At 48.5% G+C, this 19,830-nt stretch overlaps 1 protein-coding gene across 1 annotated transcript; it reads right to left on the reverse strand.

The window, feature by feature from the left end:
• Window positions 1–1,819: 1,819 nt before the first annotated feature.
• PADI2 (peptidyl arginine deiminase 2) lies at window positions 1,820–19,049 on the reverse strand (the record flags this gene model as incomplete). The annotated part of the gene is given in 11 exon segments (XM_014519724.2): window positions 1,820–2,437; window positions 3,026–3,154; window positions 4,313–4,398; window positions 6,977–7,032; window positions 7,706–7,732; window positions 7,964–7,974; window positions 8,166–8,310; window positions 8,938–9,089; window positions 16,552–16,659; window positions 17,645–17,756; window positions 18,946–19,049. Coding segments are annotated over 11 exon segments (1,164 nt in total), but the record flags the coding sequence as incomplete, so codon positions are not given.
• Between the last annotated feature and the right edge of the window lie 781 nt (window positions 19,050–19,830).

Here is a 19,830-nt window from a genome sequence, read left to right on the forward strand (position 1 = left end):
TTGTCCGCCCCCCTTGGCTTTTTTTTTTTTTGCCCCCTTTTTTTTTTTTTTTTTTTTTTTTTTTTTAAGTATATGACCCAGAACTGGAGACATGCTTCAGGTGAGGCCTGTACAAAACCCTACAAAGAGGGTGGTACCAGAGGCAGACGTAACATTGGCCACCAGAGAGCGAGAGTGAGCACACATGCACTTTCAGGAAGGAAATCCAAATCCATGAGAAAAAATACTGCCATATTTTAAACCCCCCGCCCCCCCCCCAACTTTTTTTGTGTTGAAAAGCACAGCAAAAGGGACTCTCAAAATATCTACAAGCAGAAATTTCCTCAATGTACAATGCAACTTGCTTGAAAGAGCATCTCCATTGGGCAATTTTATGTTTAAAGCAATCTTGTAAAGTATCATCGAGGTTTCCAAGGCAGTGTTATTCCTCTTTAGCTAAGAGGAATGAAGATGATCTGGATGGTCCCATAAGGCTCATCCTACAACCGGAGAGGAAAACCCCCCCAAACCCCTGGGTATGGTTGAATAGCACAAAACAAGCCTGGTCTATATATAGATTTCGACATCAGTTTGTTGCTTCATTTACAAGCGATCCACTGAGATCCAAGGGAGTCTCCTGTACCAACCACACAGGAGGAGCTAATTCTGTCTTGCTCCCACTGTGTCCTTTCAAAAGACCCAATTTCTTTCCTTTTGGGAAAGGATGCCCCCAGCTAACACAGCAGTCCCTCTCTCGGTGTACCAAACCCCCCAAACCCCATTCCTTTTTGCACTGCAATTTCCAAAAGATACAGAGGACTTTAAGGAGACACAGAAAAGAACAAAACAATACAGAGAGTTAAAGGAATATCGATCAATGAGAGAAGATTATGTATATCTGGGACAAGCTATAGCCAGAATGATGTAAGCTGGTGGAGGTGTTATGGTGGGATAAGTGAGGATAAAAGGATGCAATTAAGAAAGGGAACATTTAGGCTGATGATAGGGGAAAATCTGCCTGTTCGAGGGATTTGCTAAGACTACTAAAATCTTGCAAGGGAAATCACCCTATTGTGTGAGATTTAAAAGTAGGCTGGAAAAATGCTAAAAGCGTGTAATAGCTCCCAATTGGCTGGAGGATAGACTGGATGAATGATCTATAAGGTTTCTCCGTGTAGCTAGCCGTTCCTCTACATCTAGTTTATACGACGTGAACGTCAACTCCAGAAAGCAAACAAAGCTCATCCTCCTCATCTACTTGATAGGCAGCAGTGCCATTCATTGGGAGGAGAGGGGACCATCCCTTAAACTGTCCACTTGATGGAGACAGTATCCACATTGTCCATTCAGGGAAAGGCTCCAAGAGCATCGTTGCCCATGGAACTAAAATGGATCATATTGAGGAGAAGGCTTGAGATGGTCACACTTGGTAAAACAATGGCACCAAAAGGGAAGAAATTAGACCATCAAAATATAAGTGTGGCAAGGCTTCTTGCAGCCTTGCGTGAAGACAGACCAACCCACAGGCCCTTACAACTCTTCTGCTGGCATAAGAAACACAAAAGCTTTCTGGGCACTAGTGGTATCCCTGCATCCTCTTTCAAACAAAGCATGGTCAGAAAAAGGAATTTACTTTCCTCCCGGTTTGGATTGCCCTTCTTTTTTGTCTTCTTTCTACACCCTGGTTTCCACGCCAATAGAAAGACATGATGGTTAGAGAATAGTCAACACCTTCTCGTTTCTGTCGCTAAAAAAAAGCCTGTCCCTTCAACTGTGCAACATAGAAGAGAAATGATGACGCAGGATCTATAGGTTTAAAGAGGAGGCCGAGAGATTTCCACACTTTTCTCCCCACCCTTTTATTATCGTTATTACAAATTGTTGTCAGCAAAACTCAGCAGATGATGGGTTTCATTACTGTGGTTCTTGCAAATCCTTCTTTGTGCCTTTCCATCCCCAATTGGTTCATCCTCCAGCTGCCAAGACCTCTGCACGCTCTCAAGGGTGGACTGGGCTGAGAGCTGGGGCATGCGCTTTGCTGAAGGACCTTACCACCTGCCAGGCAAAACACACCACACACACAGCTGCCAAAGCAGGGCACTGAGACTCCGTAGCAAAGTTATATAGGTTAACCTGACCAACTGCAAGCAAACAAACTACAACAACAACAACAAAGCAGCCTCCAAGTGAGCGTCTAAGGCAGGAATCCCAAGCCGCTCGGCGATTAGGGAATCACATTCCACCACTTGTACGAGAAGGGCTGCCGGTGCACGTTGGTGCCACAGTGGACCTCTCCCAGCATCTTGTGGTAGGAGGAGATGTCATCAATGAAGCTGCAGCTCAGTCCCAGAGGCTCCAGGAGGGAGCGGACGTGCTCTTCCAAGCAGCATTCTCCCTCGATGATGGGCCCAAATGGCTTCGGGACCCCCAGGTCTCGAGACAGCACAATCATGTTCACCTGTGCAGGGAGAGATGAGACACAGGGTTATGGCCTGGGGGAGCTCAGGCCAAGTCATGCATGGGATTTGGAGTGCATCTTAATTTTTCCAACTATTTGAGTTGGAAGATTCAGATTGACCCAAAGAACCTTGTCTGCCTATGTCCTTAGGCCCACACGGCTACAACCGACACTTCCTTATCATTTAAAATTAAACTGCTAACGAGAGGCAGGAAACGGAGGTAAGGCTGGCATCTGCTATTCCATACTCTCCAGGGCAAACAGACAGTTGAAAACACAGCTTCCCCTGGCTGACATTACTCTTATTCTTTGGAGACTGAGTTGCTTTGCTCTGATGGCTGGGAGCAGTTCAAGTGCTGCTCTACTTTGATGAAGGCTCTTTATGGTTCAGGTCACAGGTACTTCATGGTCATGACCCACAGACTCTCATGTTTTGCTGTCCCCTGACAGATCATGGGGTCTGACACTCCTAGAGAAGTGGGGCTGGAAGGGACCTCCAGAGATCATTTTATCCAACCCAGTGGCTGCTCTCAGGTTTTCCGGGGCCGACCCTAAGCCAAGCTTTCCCAGGGCAGGGCTGTTTCTCACCATGTTGGGGAAGTATGCCATGGCTTTGCCATTCTTGTCTATCTTGAAGAGAGCTGGGAGGTCGATGATGTCTTTCTCCATGAGCCCCAGCTCCTTCTTGAGGATGTCTCTGTTCCAGTCAATGCAGCGCTGGGACACAGGGAAGAGAAACAGCCACAGGCTTAATACAGTCGAGCATGAGACAGTCGAACAGGTCTACAATGCAGTCTCATGCATTAGGTGATCACAGAAAACCTTAGCTTCCACCCATATCTGCTTCCTTCTCCCTGGCCCTCCTAGTATAATGAAGGTGCCAATGCATTTGCCATGCAAAACCTCACGAGTTATTCCAGCAATGGGGCTAACATGGGAAACTTGCAAGCAGCTGGCACCCAGGATCATCATATTTCTCTTCCCCCTCTGCTCTCAAAGCAGGTAGGGAGACCCCTCCTAATCTAGCACGTTCCTTCAATACATTCTGCTACCCGAGCGGGAAGGAGGCCTAAAATAAAACTCATGTCCCATTTCTCAGAAATCCCTGTGATTAATTGTCCTGCAACCTTATAGCCCCAACCCGCTGTGCCCTGTAGTAAGACAGGGAGTGTGTGTAGGAGAGGAACTGAAGGAAAGGCATGGGCGACGAGGGAGGAGGACTATTGCCTAATGAGATTTATGGCCCGTGTTTCTCCTACCGCATGGGCACACTGCGGTCGCAGCTACTTCACCATTGCCTCCTGGTCCCATACAGACCTGGCCATGGCAGTCAGTGCTAGTAGTTCAAATATTTGCTGGGGGCTTCAGGCAGGCTTTGCAGATGCAAGACCAGGTATTGTCGGGAGCTTGAACAGTCCAGCAGAGGGTGGGCGAGTGGGCCACAAACCATGGGCACGGCCTGGGGAGGGGGTTTGGGATGGATGTTGAGGGGTGCCTCACCTTCCTCCTTTCTCCTCCCACTTCCAACCTGGCACTGCTGCTCTACCCTCTCTGCTGCCGCAGCCTGACCGGGAAGGTGCAGGCTGCAGGGCCGGGGGGTTGCAGCATTTCCCCAGATGCAATACTGCAAGGTTCACTTCCTTCACTCCTTCGTCCTACCTGTGACGCCCCTCCTTCAGGTGCAATGGTTCCTTGTAGCCCGGCTCCCCTGCCTCCACCATGCCATTAGCCCTGGTTTGTCACGGATCCCCCTGGGCTTCCACCAGCTATTCTTGTGGCACATATTGTGCCACAATATGAGCAGTGCCATCTCCCTTTGCTCTCCAGCAGCAGTTAACAGGTCCAGGCCCATGCCCAGCCCTCTGTAGCTCTTACCTGCACATAATGGCTCTCTTCCATCATGACCTCATTGGAGAGGACCTTGTTAATAGTGACCCGTTTTGTGTCTGTTCCTGAGTAACCTGCATGCAGGAAACAAAGCCACCATCAGCTTAATGAAATGGCACCCAAAGACGGCACTTTGCAACGAAATGAGGGAGCGGTGGTATCAGGGCCCTTGATCCAAGTAGCTGGGATCAGACACCCCTGGATTCAAGCCCACCCCACCAAGCTCCGACAAAGCTTGGATCTGCCTCTGGGCCATCAAAAGACCAGGGATTCAGGTCAAACTTGTTGAAGTTTATGGATAGCTTCACTGATGTCATTAGGCCGGTCATGAGAAGCAATCAGTTCCTTCTGTCCTATTTATTTAAAACGTTAGTAGCCGAGGTGAGCAGAGGTTTCTGGAAGCAGGAAGGACAGTCTGAGGGACACAGCATTGCACTGTGATGCAGGAGACTTGAAATCACCTTGCCGTGGACTCGCCAAGTCTCTTCAAGCAAATCACTTGGGCAAAAGCTTCCAAAGGTGGCTAGTGACTAGGAGGGGTCTCAAGCAGGGATGCTTTGTACCAGGCAAAGGATGCTTTGTAGTGAGCACTCCTGCTGACTTAATTCGAGGTTGAGGTGCTCAGCAGCTGTAAACATCTGCACTACGCTGTCTAGCAACAGGTAGATTAAAAAAAAAAAAAAAAAAAAAAAAAAAAGCAGTGCTTAGAAAATCTCTGGTTGTTTCCCCCTTCATTTCTCCATGCCTCAGTTTCCCCCTCCATGCAATGGGGTTAATGACTCCTCTCCACATCACTTGGGTGTTGTGAGGATGAACACAGCAGCTGGGGCTACGAGGCCGTCAGTCATTGCAGGGACAAGTGGTGTGGAAGTACCTACATGGAGCAGCGAGGTCTGCACCAGACGCTGATAGGAGAAATTTAGGTCTCGCCTGTGCTGCCTTTGTGCTGTGTTTGGGAACGCCACTGAGAAGCACCAACAAGGGCAAAATTCTGGAAATATAGCAGAGCTACCCTGGAAGGGCTTTGCAACTAGAAGGTGCCCAAGCCAACTACCCATCCAGAGAAGTTGGCACACCAGGGCCTTTGGTGTGTCATGCACGTGGCAAGGCAAAGTTTTTTTGAGTAGATGTGATCTCTTTTATTATTTTAGTGTATGTGATATCTTTTACTGAACTCAGTTGGTCTCATAAAAGAGATCACATGTACTCAAAAAACCTTGTCTGCTGATGTCCTTAGACCACCATGACTACAACCAAAAACCCATGCACTGGGTAACGCCTTATGGCGGGTGAATGTTTTATGAGCCGGCAGCTGCTCCGTCTGGGGGATGTCTTTCAGGTTAAATGAGAGATTAAGTCTCTGGCGCAGTCAGCGCTGAATAAATCAAGGTGCTTCAGGCCCAAGGAAGGAGAAAAGCTGCAGGGAAGGAAAGTCTACAGCTGGCAAACTTGGGACCAGATTTCAAGGCCTGTGTCAGCAGACGCATCAAGCGCCTGCTGTCGGCAGGTGCACATCTCCCTATTTACCAGTGCCATCAGCGTGCTGGGCCTCCGTGCTATACTGCGAGAAAAATGTAGAGGCTTAATGGCACCTAAATGTAGAAGATTAGGGGATTCTGCATGGCTCAAGGTGAAATTCATCCCAGAGCAGCAGCCCAGCATGCAGGGAGGGAGGTGCTAAAGTCCCACTCAGTTTCTCAAAATAGGGTCTGTGTGGGACGTATGGGGTTTATCAGGCTTCCTGGGCAAGCGCTGGATGAATGTCACCCACAGCGGGTGGCTGGCCCATGGGATCTGCCGCTGTGGGTGGTTGGCGGCAGATACCAGAGGTAGGAAAATTCATTATCATTAACAGCCCTTCTGCTTGCTTAAAACAAAGATGCATCAGTCCCCTTCTCCAGCAGGTAAGACCATCCCTGCAGGGCCTAAGACACAGCTCCTATCTCACTCCCCTGCACGGACCACTGATGAATTAGCCGGGTGCATATATCACCTGGGGACATCTCCCACTTCCAGTCAAAGCCCCCTGAGACAGGATGCCTGACTGCATGGACTATGACTCTAATCTCGCATCCAAATTCTTCCGTGTGTGTGTGTAGGAGGCAATTAGTTGGTCTAACAAAAGGCATCATTTCTGAACCAAGAGTTTGAGAGTTTTGCACTTCCGTAGGAGGCAATGCTTTTTCAGGAGCATGACAGGCTCCCTCCCACCTGATAAATAATAGTGTTTGGGACACGGCGAGATTGCCATGTTGTTGATTCCCTTCTCTGCAATGTGGTTCTTGCTCCCTTGGTTCTTTGCGAAGCTTGAAGCAAGGGAATGACAATAAATAAGATGCGTCCATTGGAAAATATATCAGCCCAAAGCTCAGCCCATAGCAAATGACTCCACAGACAAGAAAGCCGAGCTGGTGATGCAGTATTTCAGTTCAGGGTTACAGTCGGGGCAAACTGAGTCTTGTATGGGGAAACTGAGGCACTGAGCAGTTAAGTAACTTGCCCCAGATCACAGAGTGTGTTTGTAATGGGGTGGAGGTGAATAGAGCTCAGGTCTCCTCGTACTAACGATGTGCTCTGCCCACTACCCCATGCTGCCCTCCAAGAGTACAGGCCTCCCTCTTTTTGGCAGGAAGCTTGTCTGCACAAACTGACCTTTGAACATGGTGGCTTCCCCGTGGCCCTCTTTCTCCTTTTAGCATCCGGAATTGCTGGGAGGAAGGCAGGACCAAAGGAAGGAGTTAAATACTTGGCCCAGAGGATGAAACAGCAATCATCGAGAGCAGGCACAGACACATACAGCACGATCTCTCAACACACTGCCTCTACGCCAGGCAACCTTCTGCTCTGTGGCTGCCACGAGCACAGAAGGGAGATATTTGGGAACTGTCTGCCTACCCTGACTTGGAAACGTGTAGCTACAGACCCAAATTCTCAAGTCCCCAAAGTCTTTTAACCTGCGCCGAACCCTATGCATTTACTGCCATGCCTGTAGGGTCTCGATCGCTGCATACAAAGCCCTCAATAGTAATCTGCAAAAACCACCTCCACCGGATCTTCCTCATGGCCAAGGTGCTGCTGCTTGAGACACATCTACATCCACCAAAGCACAAGCTACCTCTCAAGCTGCTTACGAGGCCGGGAAGGGACTATATTGTCCATTTTGGTGGCCCTAATTTAGGAAGACATGCCTTATGGGAAGAAGAATGCAATGCACAGGTTTATGCATGTATAGGTGTATATTAGGAAGTATCAACATTTCTGCTTGTTTCTCTTTGAATGAGTCCAGAACAGAGATGGATTTTCACAGGTCAGTGATCTAGGTCTTTATAGAGGTCATAATACTCTGGCTGGGCCATATGCTGAGAGGTGAGGAGCAGTGGCTAACACCCAGCTGGTCCATAGGGAAGTCTACATTGCCTGAAGCCTCTTGAGGCCCCACAATTGAGGCTGCCATCTTTTACGCATTATTAGGATGAGTTTTTTTGCCGGTTTCCTTTGCACAGCACCCATGGCTTGGGTATCTAAGCACCACACAAAGAGAACGATGGCTGGGTTTTTCAAACAGGAGTAGGGCATCCAATTTTAATTCAGGGCTCAGGCACTTTAAAAAAATCTCAGCAGACCTTGCAAGCAGCAAACAGGCCAAATCTCTTTGCTCTTCCCAACCTAAGCAAGTAGAGATTTCAGATTTCCTTCCCCCTCAAATAAAGAGCAAGTCTTGTGGGCGTTATGGGGCATTGTGCCCAAAGAGCTTAGCAAATCAGCTCTTGATGCACAGCAAAGCCTTCAAATCCATCCCTATCCTTGGTAAACTTTTCAGAATTGCCATCAGGGAGGTCACCTTTTTGCCAGGAATGGGCACAAAGGTCACAAATTCATCTACGTGACCCACGGTGAGCCAGTCGGAGTAGAGCTCTATGGGTGCCTGGACTTGCTGGGCATATAGGAAATCTCTCACCACTTTGGTCATCCTCCTTCCGGCTGATCTAGTAGCAGAAATAGAGGGGAAAACAAACAATTGTATTTCAGAATTGGGGCAAAAGTTATAACCATGATGGTCTGAAAAGGAAATGCAAGAAAAAATTCCAATTCCCTTTTATTCCCTAGGTGTCTGACCTCATACAGCAGCGAGGCACTCAAATTTGGATAGGCGATTGCTCTAAAAACACTAGATGATATGCTCACAAAGGTGAAATGCAGAGATCCAACCCCAACCCCATACCCACCCCCTCTCAACGTGATCCTGATAAAATTGAATACTGAGCAGATTAGAAGAGCCAGCAAATGAGCTTCTCAAATCATACAGCTGCTGACTACAGAAAGGTCCAAACACTACAGAGAGCTTGGTGAAGGGTGTTTTGAAACCAGGAAACAAACTGCAACCTGGGTTTTTTAAAAAATCATTTAGCTTGTTACGGGCCAAAGCAAGACCTCTGAATCCACGGGGTGAGCTGCTAACAGGCACAGCTCCCCCGGCAAGACAGATCCAGACACGGGCTTTGCTTCTATACCCGGCATATTATGGAGGGAGATGGGGAATTAGCTGGGGTCAGTGATCCCTGCAGGATTGCCCTGATCCTCACGAAACCATGCAGGTTTTCTAACTCTCTTACGTGGGGAAACTGCTTCCAATGAGGATTCTCCCCAGAGGATATTCCTTCCCGTTGACAGTCACAGGAGGGCTGACTTCCAGGTTGCCGAAGGAATCGAGACTGGTGACGACCTCGAACAGAGGCTCCCTGGTGACATAGCCAAAGTCTGGACCCTGGAAAAAAAGAAGCCATCACAAGGGCTTAGAAATTATGAACTCTTCCTCCTTTTTCCCAGCTGGTGAGTCCCAGGCTAGAAACACCCATTGCATTGGAGCTCTTGAGCAAAGAACAGGGTTAGAAAGAATAAAGTGAAGAGTCCACGGTCGCTGTATTGCTGGAGAAGGGAGCACGGGGAGAGCTAATGGAAAACAGGGAAGCAACACCATTAGATATGTCCAGGCTTCAGCATCGGGCACACAATACTCAAGGATATAACCTTGAAGGTTGTATAGGACCTTGGTTATGCTGATACTGCATGGACATGGGATGAGGATTTGTGGGGAAGAAGGCAAGGATCCTTCTCTGTATGTGATGCCCTTATTCTTCCCTGCACCAGTAGCAGGTCTCTCCAGGCGTGGAGGGAAGTGCTAACTGCCCCCCATCCTGGGGGGGGGTGCAGCTACCACTGCAACTTCTCTTCTTGGGAAGAAACCTGGCCGAGTCCTTCTGCCTTTACCACCCCTGAGGGACTGCATGAGTTCACAGTCCTACCTTTCAGGATGCGCAATTCTCCTGCTTCTTTTCAGAGACTGATGAATAATTTATCAATACAAGGATGCGAGCTGTTTGCAGTGGCTTACATCAATGGTACCGTCATCTACAGTCAGGACTTTGAATTGGATTCATCTAACGACTATGTTAGATGAGATCAAACAGGCTGGACTAACTGGGAAGGCAAAGAAATGTCAGTTGGCATTACCCAAAGTGGTGTATTTGGGACACTGCGGGTGGGGGCAAAAAACTCGCTCCCCTGTGGGACAAGATCGAAGCCATTAGAGACTGGCCACCTCCACCGACTAAGAGCCTCCGAGACCAACGCTCCAGGGGAGCCCCGTGGGAAGTGGCCATGCCCTTGACTCTACATAACCACCGGCTACATCCTTAGGGGAGCAGGAACATCGCAGCAGAGGAACTTGAAGTCACTGGGGTAAAAGCTCCAACATTGCATCTTTCTATCCTTTAGGCCCAACCCAGGATTTCACAGAGACTCATTCAGGGCATGGTGGTTTGTAGCCATGCCAGCTCTTTATTTCAGATGCTACCGGGCTGTCTGTTTCCTTCAGCTCCACAAATCAGCTGTACCTCTCACAAGAATTCACGGGACATTTTGCATTGACCTCAGCCCCAGTCGGACCTCTTGCTCCCCTGCTACAAGGCCGTCTGAGAGTGTCTGCAGGGTCACTTACCCCTGCCCACAACAGAGTTATCCGCCACTCCCTTGCTGTGTTACAAACCTGCCAGCCAAGTGAGTAGGTGGGAGAGCTCAAGGGAGCTCCAGCAAGAGGAATGGCTGGCAGCGGGCAGAAAAAAAAAATCCTCCTGCTGAATTCCACCCTGCTCCAGCCCCCAGAAGGTAAAAATATCAGGGCCACAAAAAAACAAATGCTTGGGTGACTGCCAGCCCCAGATTACAAAAGGAGACAGGAATAATCTTTGTCATAACATTGGCAGAGAGAAGCTGGAAAGCTCTGAACCAGCAATTCTTGGTACCAGCCAGAAAAAGTTAGTCGGACGGTAGGTCACATAGGGTGAAATCTGTAGCAGTGCCGAATCTCCCCCCGACCCAACCATTCAATCCCACGTCTCATAAGGCTTCGAAATGGGGCTTTAATGACACTAAGTGAAGCACAGAGCTTAGGGAGATCCTCTTGCAGAGGGGTGCTTTTTACCCTACCTATGTTGTACACAATAGTTGTCTGATGTTTGAGAGATATATGTGTGTGTGTGTGTGTGTGTGTGTGTGTGTGTACACACACACACACACACACACACACACACACACACACACACACACACACACTTATTGATATATATATTTCTTTTCACTATCACAGTCTTTCCCTGGAGCATTTGACCTCAAACATCAGAGAATTATTGTGTGCAACATCGGGTAAAAAGCACCCCTCTGCAAACGTATATACAAAGAGCAGGGAATGGTTTCAGTTGTGCTATTAATATATCTATATCTATAGATCTATATGTCTATATCTATAGATCTATATGTCAGATATAGACATATAGATCTATATAAAGTGGTTTACAAAAGACAGCATAAGCCACGGATATGGAGATGGGTTTCCATCACAGGTTGAAGACAGCATCGGTATGATGCGTGCAATTCGAATATGCAACTTTACGGTTTACTCTCTGGCAAGGGAAAAGAAAAAGCTGCCATTGCACCAGACTGATCCTGAGCTGTTTTCCCATGTTCATGCACTGACTGCAGGGTTAGTAGAGGGCTGTGGAAATGCTGGCAAGTAACTTCAAAGACTGCAGACAGTTTAAGCCAGAGATGGACTTGGACCTGGTAGTGTATTGCAGCTAGGTCCTAGTGGACGGATTCTCCTCTCCTTTGCACCTCGGATGGTCCCTTGAACTGGCACGGAGCGACTCCAAATTCTCCATTCACTCTCTCCAGGAGAAGAGTTGCAAGGTGCAATAACTTTACAAGATCAGCTCCGCTGAGCAGCCCCGTCTAGGCTCTACTCTGTGTCCTTCCTTTGGGCAAGGTACTCAGGTCAGTACTACTCGGACTTTTTGATTCAGCGAAAAAAAAAACTACAGCCTGTGCAAGGCTGTCCCATTGTAAATAAGATTATTCTGGGAGCACTCGGAGATCTGATCACATCCTCATGGTCTGGTTACTGGAAAGGATGGAGAAAGGCCTCGCAGAAGCTCTCTTCCAGGAGGTACTTGGAGGGCAGAGTCGAGAGACAGGAAACTCAGAGTTGTACAGCAAGTGATGGTGTGATGTCTTCATCTGGCACAGGGAAGAAACTGGAAGCCCTCAGTCAATCTGAAGAAAAGACTCAGATTCATAGCTTCATAGATGTTAGGGGCTGGAAGGGACCTCTCTAGATCAGACTTTGAGTCATGACAGTAAAAGACATGTCAAGAAGCAAAGAAGCCACGTGCATGGGATCAAATAGCTCCCATTTTTTTTCCACTGGATCTAAGAACTGCTCATCCCGTTAATTAGCACTGCTGGGTTTCCTCATCTATCCGTAAGCCAGGTCAATTATCTGAATAAGCACGGATTTCTCTAGACCTATTAATAAAACACACTCATTAGGCACTTTAATATGACAGTGTTTTCTTTTCAGTAAGTCGATATGCTTCTATTGGGCTTAGCCATCAGTGGGATCTGCCCTGTGTGCCCTGGCCAGCCCTGTGTGTTATCTTGTGACCTCTCGGTACGAGAACGGCAAAGTCCAGCTTTGACGCTCCCAATGGAGATGGCACAGCGACATGCCTCTTGGCTCTAGGCACTCAGCTGAGAGGTGGGAGAAGCATAATGCATTGTTGTCTGTCTTGCTGGTAAAAAAATCCCCCATAGATTCACAGATGTTAGGGTCGGAAGGGACCTCAGTAGGTCATTGAGTCCAGCCCCCTGCCCCCATATTCCAGTCCAAACACAACCATGGAAAAAAATTGAAGCTGCTGAGTTATAAACCACATTTAAGTTTTATCAAGAGGTCAAGAGACGAGTCACCAAGTCTAATCCCTGCCCAGTTCACGGTGTGTCCCCCTATGTTGCAGTGCCCTCATTCATATAAAGGGGATAATACCGAAGGTAGAGAGAGAACTCATTCATGTCACTGAATCATAGGTATATCCCACAGGGGACCAGGGGATTTGAAGACCCCTCTTGTCAACAGCGAGTATCAGCTTGATATTCATTTGCTTATATGCTGGAGTGGAAGGATCCAATGTAGAGACATATTCATTAGAAACAGGACAGAGCCAGTAGATGCTGCAATCAGCCCCACGTGGATGATCAGAAAGTCTGCATTCAGGTTGGCTTCACCAAGCCAATGGGGAGGATGTTGGATGCAGCTCATCTTCATGGTTTCCAGTCCTCTGGGATCTTTTTCTTTCCCTGGAATGCCCTTTGGTTTGCTCATATTAGCTTTGGGCGACATGCTTAGCAGAAAGCAATCCCTTCCCATTCACAGCGGGTGCAAGATCCAAGTCATCGTGGGGTCATCGAAAGGATTTATGAGAGGATGTGGATATGTTCACTTAACATGCTGGTTTCTGCTTGTTCCTCCAGCCATTCTGGAGGCATCTGACCCTAGAGATGTGAGAACGGAGCCTACTTGCTTAGTATGGGAAAGATGAGACTCTTGGTTTCTTTTTCCACCTTCTGGATTCACACAGATTAGCTGTTAGGAGCCTCTCTGCTGTAAGTGCCCTAAATCCTCCCACTTCCGATATCTTCTGGGCCAGCTCATGTTTTCTTTTTGCTCCAGTGATTCAGATTTTAAAGCACTCTCTGGTCTAGCAAATGGCTCCTACACTCACTTTTCTATTGCTTTGTGTAGTGATTGACCCCCGGGAGCTCTTTTCCACTTGAGGGTCTCAAAAAAACGATGGAGAAAACAACGTGTTTTTACAAACATCAGGAAATGGGGGCACGGAGAGCAGCATATTCTAGAGACTACTCTTGTGGGTCCTCAACTTGAGGTGGGTCAGCTCAGCTTCCAGCCGAGTGCCTAAATCAAGAGGCCAGATTTCCAGATCTGCCCAGTACCCGGCATACTTTACACTTTATTGCTCAATGCGGTATGCGCCTCAACATCTCACACGTCCTTTCACCATTGAAATGGGAGCGGAGATCATCTGGACATCTGCCTGATTTTTCAAAGCTCGTGAGCACTCCCAGCTCCAACTGGAGTCACTGGCATTGGAGGACACACAGGCTTCTGAAAGCCAGTGCCCATGCCCAGCGGTCTCAGAGGAGGCACCCGCGATTGATGGACACGCCGGCATTTAAGTTCTATATGACTTTGCTCAGCTTTGCAGGGGACAGGACCGGGGGCCGTAGCTCCTCTTAGACTCCCCATCTTCCATGACATGTTTCAGGGGCTGACCCACCACCACGACGCTGTCGATCCCTTTCTGCCACAAGAAAACCCATTTGCATCGGGGTGGATCATCCTCCGCCCTTAGACTGGAGCAGACATGGTGAAGTAGCTCCACTCCTGCAACGTGGTTTTGGGGAACAGAAGAAAGGCCATGCACCCTCCCTTGACCCTATAAAATGAACTGTTCTTGCCCTGCTATTCAAGCTGGGACTGGAGAAAGGACTAAGCCTTTCAGACAGCCTGTTTTAATAAGCATTGGCATGGGACGCCGTTGCCAGCCAGGTTTCAAATCCCCAACGACGCACCCTCGTTCTCAAACCGATTGCTTTTTCATCCCTGCTTCATCGGGAGGATTCGCGTCCTATCAGCTCCAGCAGAGCCAGTTCCATTTTGAGAGGCTAATTCTCTTGCGTCTCCTTTCCCCCACCCTCGAGCGGTTCCCTGAAGGCTTAGAGCAAAGCACGCGCCTCTCTATGGGGTGGGAATAAAAAAAAAAAGGGTGTTTGGCTAAATTGTGCCAGCTGGAAAATGAGATTGAAGAGATAGAAGGAGGATTAGGCAAGGCTTCGGAGCTCAGGATTGGAGCCTATAACACGTTTGCTGCTCCAAAGGCTGAAATTGCTTCTCGAAATACCAAGCAAAGAATTTACAAAGAGGGCAGATAGAAGTTGCTGCCTGGCTTATTTTGTAAAGAAGGGCGATCAATGTGCTATTCCCATCCCGCATGACGAATCCAGGACTGCTTGTACTCATTGCAGGCATGATAAATGATATATTTCAACGCATTTGAAAGCGATTAACCTTCTCCAAATGGACACGGAGCAAAAGGGAGCTGCTTGTGTGATAGCTGTGGCTCGCCACTCTCTTCTCCGGTTACCAGCAGCGCCAAGGAGCAAGCGGCAGAGATGGGCCGGTGCTACCGTGGTCACGGCAAAATCCTAGATCCCCCCCCCCCAGCTTACAAATTTTAGGGCTGTTTGGTGCTGCTTCCCAGCAAGGACTAATGGGAACTCCTTGCCTGCCCCGTAGGCCACAGCAGTGGCAGATGCTGACGAGGATCTCGTTGGTGCTCAGCAGGAGCTGTCTGCAGGATGGATGTGGGTAGCGTGGGTCAGAGGGTTTGTGTTCATAACCTTTTACGCTGCCGACGGACGGTGCGATGCCGAGGGGACGCATCGGCAGCCCGCAGCCGACGCCCACGTTGCAGTGGATATCCCATCCCAGAACCGTGTAAGAGGCAACGGTTTCAGACCCCAGCACATCCAGTCTTGCTTTCTTTCTTTCCTCCCCCAAGCGCCCCGCATTCAATCCCCGTTCTCTACGGCCACGTCCCAAGTTAGCCTTACTGCTTTCAAGATAACCTTTCCGGGCCTGCCTCCTGGAGAGCTGCCCCCTTTATATTTGGCACAGATAAGCCTGGAGAATGATCACTTGGCGGCCGGCTGCATCTCGCTCCCTTTCACTGGATAAATCAGCTCCTATTAGGGTTTCCTTTTCTTTAAGCAGGGGGCGAAACATGTTAACGAGCGCAGAAGAAATACAAGGCTCTAATACTGAGGATCTAGGAATCTATCTGGCCCCAGAATTAGGCATCTCTGATTTAGTTAGTCTATAAGGTGCAAATTGACCCGGCCTTCTGCCTGATTTCAAACGGATGCAGCTAACTCCTGCTCCCAGATGATGGCAAGAAGATGCAACTGTGGTAGTTCATTTTTAAAGAGGTGTTTGGGATCTATCGTCTGGGCAAGACGAGGGAGGAGGTTTCCTGCTTTCTGGGCTAAAGGCGGGTGGGTACAAATTGCAAAAAGGCTCCTCTGTGAGGCGGGGGAGCGACTGATCCTCGGAGCAGGAGGGATTTCAGGGAGCCGGTCTGAAAGGGACACCTCTTTGCTGAACTGCGACCCGTGCCCGAAAAGCCCAGCTGCCTGGAAGTGGACCGAGGGGGACGGTTGCCTCTCGCCGAGTGAACAAATGACATTCAAAGCCCATCTTGTGGCCGATTTGTTCCAGCGTCTCCTTGTCAGCCTCCCCGCGGCTCTCTTTGAATCACTCCCTCTCTTGCTCTTGCGTGTACAATTCGACCCCAGGGTTCGTGGTTACACTTTTGGGTGCCTGCAAAAGGCTGGCGCGCTTGCATGGTTGTAGTGTGCAGGAGAACATAGCTCGCGGGTGACCAGCACAGTCAAACCTAGGGTGGTTTTCTATTGGAAAATGCCATTTTTTGTCAAAATAGAACCGCAAGGAAGTGGCTCTATATGCATGTTAACACTCGACTATTTATCTACTTCCACTCCATGCATACTAAAAAGATCCACGATGCAACTTTGGTAGGTTAATATTCACCTGAGTACCTCGAAGGGGCCTCAAATGACTCTCTTGCCCAGGGCTAAGGCCACCACTGGTTTCATCTGCCTCCCTTTCAACCCCACTTTTTTTTTTTGTGAACCATCCTGGAAGATGTTTATGAATTGCCGTAAGCTTCTCCTCCTGCTGGGAGACCAGGCAAGGGATACCACGCACGTTTACCGAGAAGATGCAAAGCTCTTACCAGGAGCTCCTTGATAGGAAACTCTTTCAGCCCACCATCTCGGGGGGAGTCCAGGACCACCGGAAAGCCTTTGTGAGGGGCATGAATGTAGCCAAACTCAATTTCATCCTGGTCAAGGAAGAAAACCAATCTATTAAATGCAGACAAGGTGGGGAAGTGCCCAGCAAGGCCTGACAGAAAGCCTTTCAGTAGGGCCCCTACAAAGCAGACTAGCATTAACTCTGTTTCCTGGAGGGGAAGGGAGATGCTTCACAACGTGAAATCCTATGAAATATGAACTTTCATTTCTACCCAGGAGAACTTCTACAATCTTTTCTCCAATGCCCGATGAAGGGTGTCTGTGCCTGAAATCTGCAATTAAAGAAATGTTTTTGCAAAAATCATGTTGGTCTAATAGTTAAAGACATTTTTTTTGCAAAAATCATGTTCATCTAATAAAAGATATCATCTCTACTATGAGTCCTGATTGTTAATTCAGAGGCATTCAGTGTGTGGGTTCTCAGCTGGCGATGATTTGGGCCCAATTTTCCAGGTGGTTGTGCCAACTTTCCTTTTCAGTTAATAAAGGGATTGGTGCCAGGGGCATGTCTACACGTTCAATAATGTACCGTAGATACCATGCATTTAGTTTAGTACATCTTAATAAAGTACTAACTAAATACACAGTAGCTAGAGTTGCTGCGCAGTAGCATCAGTGCATGGTTATTTAGGGATGCTAACTGTGCAGTTGGCTACTAGCAGGGTTTTTGCCAAGGCACGTTACTGCGTGGTGTTATTAGGCCAACGTGCATTAAGCATCTCATGCAGATGTGCCCAGGGGAAGTTTGAGGGATGACAGGAGCTCCCAAAGAGACTAGAAAGGAGCAGAGTAGGCATTTGCTGGGTGAGAAGCTGTAGCTGGGAGCCTCTGGGCCTGACCTATGGAAAAGGGGAAACTGAGGCAGCAGCGCAGCATGAAGCTAGGCTGGGCAAGCCATGCCATGCAGGCTCCTACAATGACAGCTTCATCTATAAGTGGCTTGTGGCTGCTGGATTTTAATGTTCAAAGAAAAAGTCCTGGTATGGTTCGGCATGCCCCTGGTCGCCTCCTCACCTGCATCCAGCGGTCACCACGGTTCATGTACCCGAAGCAGACCTTCATGTTGCAGCTGGCTTTGCTCACTAAATTCTTCACTTCCTTCAGGAACAGGTAATTGTCTTTCACGCTGGGAAAGCAGAGGGAAAAAGGAGAAGTGATTGAAAGAGGAGGGGAAAAAAGCCACTGATGGGACTGCAGCAGAAAAGAAAACAATGCACGCTCCTTCCCCCTTGCCCTCAGAAATAAATTAGAAAGACACACCACCGAACAGGGGAAGCTGGCAGTTATGAACGGTGCAAGTAGAAGCTGCAGAGCCAATGTGTAGGGATCAGTGCCTTCTTATAAGGACAGGCTGGTGAAGTCTTGGATGGTGCCGTTGGGGGGGAAACTGCTGCCCGAGGCCGATCGCCTGCCCTGATACCCATCAGCACAAAACTCTCTGCTATGTTAAAACTGTGACTAATAACCGTCACTATCTGAAAAACCAAATGTGCTGCACAAAACTAGAGAAAAGTCAGAATAGTCACTTTTCATTTAGTGTCTAGGCCAGTTTCAAGAAGGTCCTTCAATTTTACAGTTCTTTGCTTGGAGCCAGGGCCACTTTGGAGAGACCTTCATGAGGGGGAAACAAAGGGAAAAGAGATGTGACTGAAGGAAGAGGGGAGGAAAAATGCATTTTCCCTTCCAAGTTGACCTGTTCTTGAGAAGGAACATGGACATGATAATTCCTTTCAGCATTTCACAGTGAAGCCAGTTATTTTCACTGGAAGTGCACAAACTATTCATGCTTTGATGAATGTGTACTTTGAATCATACATTGATTCATACGTTGATCACATAACTCCAGCAAGAATCAACTAATAGAAAAATGGGGCTCTGGAGACTGCAGTCGTGCTGTGGACTGAACACTTCAGTATTTCCAGCCTCCTCTGACTTCATGCAGTTAAATCAGTGGGTCCTAGTTTGTTCCTGATGAACTACCACAGAAAGGACTCGGACCCAACACTTTAGTAGACACATCTTTGCAATAAGAAGAGTGTTATCCAATATCCTGAGCAGTACTGGAGCTCAGTAATGAATGCTCATTCATTTCGAATCAATAGGTTGAGTCCAGCCAAGACAACTCTCAATACTTACTCAATTGGCAAATCGATGGGACAGTTCTCAGCTCACATCTTTGGGATTTCTAGTACCGGTGCTATATATTAATATACAGATCTGCAGTCCAATGCCTATGCCTACACGATGCCCAGCAATCACGGTATAGCGATTATACAGCTCAGACTGTATAGGGAGACTTTTCCATTTGCTTTTACCTGCACACAAAAACGTTCTCCGGTGGCAACGTGTTTGGAGTCATTATCCACGGAGCGACCCGGAAAACGACGGTGTCTGTGAAGATCGGAGCCTGGGGGATACCCTGGAAGACAAGCAGGAACAACGCACACGGTGATCGCATCCATCTGGTCACAAAGCTCCACGCTCAGTGTGGGGTCGATTTAACGGAGGGGTGGACGACATGGACGTGGGCAAAATAGGCAAATGAGCAGAGTCAACCAGTTTAATGAGCTCTGAACCTTTCCTCCCAGGGTTTGCTAATGCCGGACTGCACATCATCCCTTCTAAGTGCTAATCAAAGCAATCAGCTCCATCCTGCCTCAGGAGAGCAAAGGAAACCAGCATTTTGCCTCACCTACATTTCTGACCCAAAGGACTTGATGGACTAGATCCTAAGCTGGTGTAGCTCTACAGACTTCAGCTGATTTGCACAACAGCTAAGGGTCTGGCCTTGTGTACCCTTCTGCAGCTCTCCTTTGGGACCTATTTCTGGTGCATTTTGAGGGATCCCTTTCCCCATGGGGAGCTACTTGCTGGTGTTACCCCACCGTGCTGGGTTTTTTTTCCAGGGAGAGGCATTTCTTAAGGCTGTCTTCAGGGCCAGCTGGGAGGGGGTACTGCCAAAATTGGAAACAACCTCCCACCTCTCCCATCTGCCGGCAGAAAGACACCCGAGATTGCCGTGTGCTTCACATTCCTGCATGGTCCTAGCAGGCAGATCACAGCCAAGCCCCCCACGTGTGTCATGTAACACGCAGCATCCCTGACCTCAGACAAGGGCCGAGCCCTTCGGTGCTGGATGAAGTTTCACGAGATGATTTGCAGCTCACTGCAAGTCTTGTTGCTTTGACATGGGCACCCGG

This window comes from Alligator sinensis, unplaced genomic scaffold (assembly GCF_000455745.1).
Source record: "Alligator sinensis unplaced genomic scaffold, ASM45574v1 scaffold512_1, whole genome shotgun sequence".
Lineage (NCBI taxonomy): Eukaryota > Metazoa > Chordata > Crocodylia > Alligatoridae > Alligator > Alligator sinensis.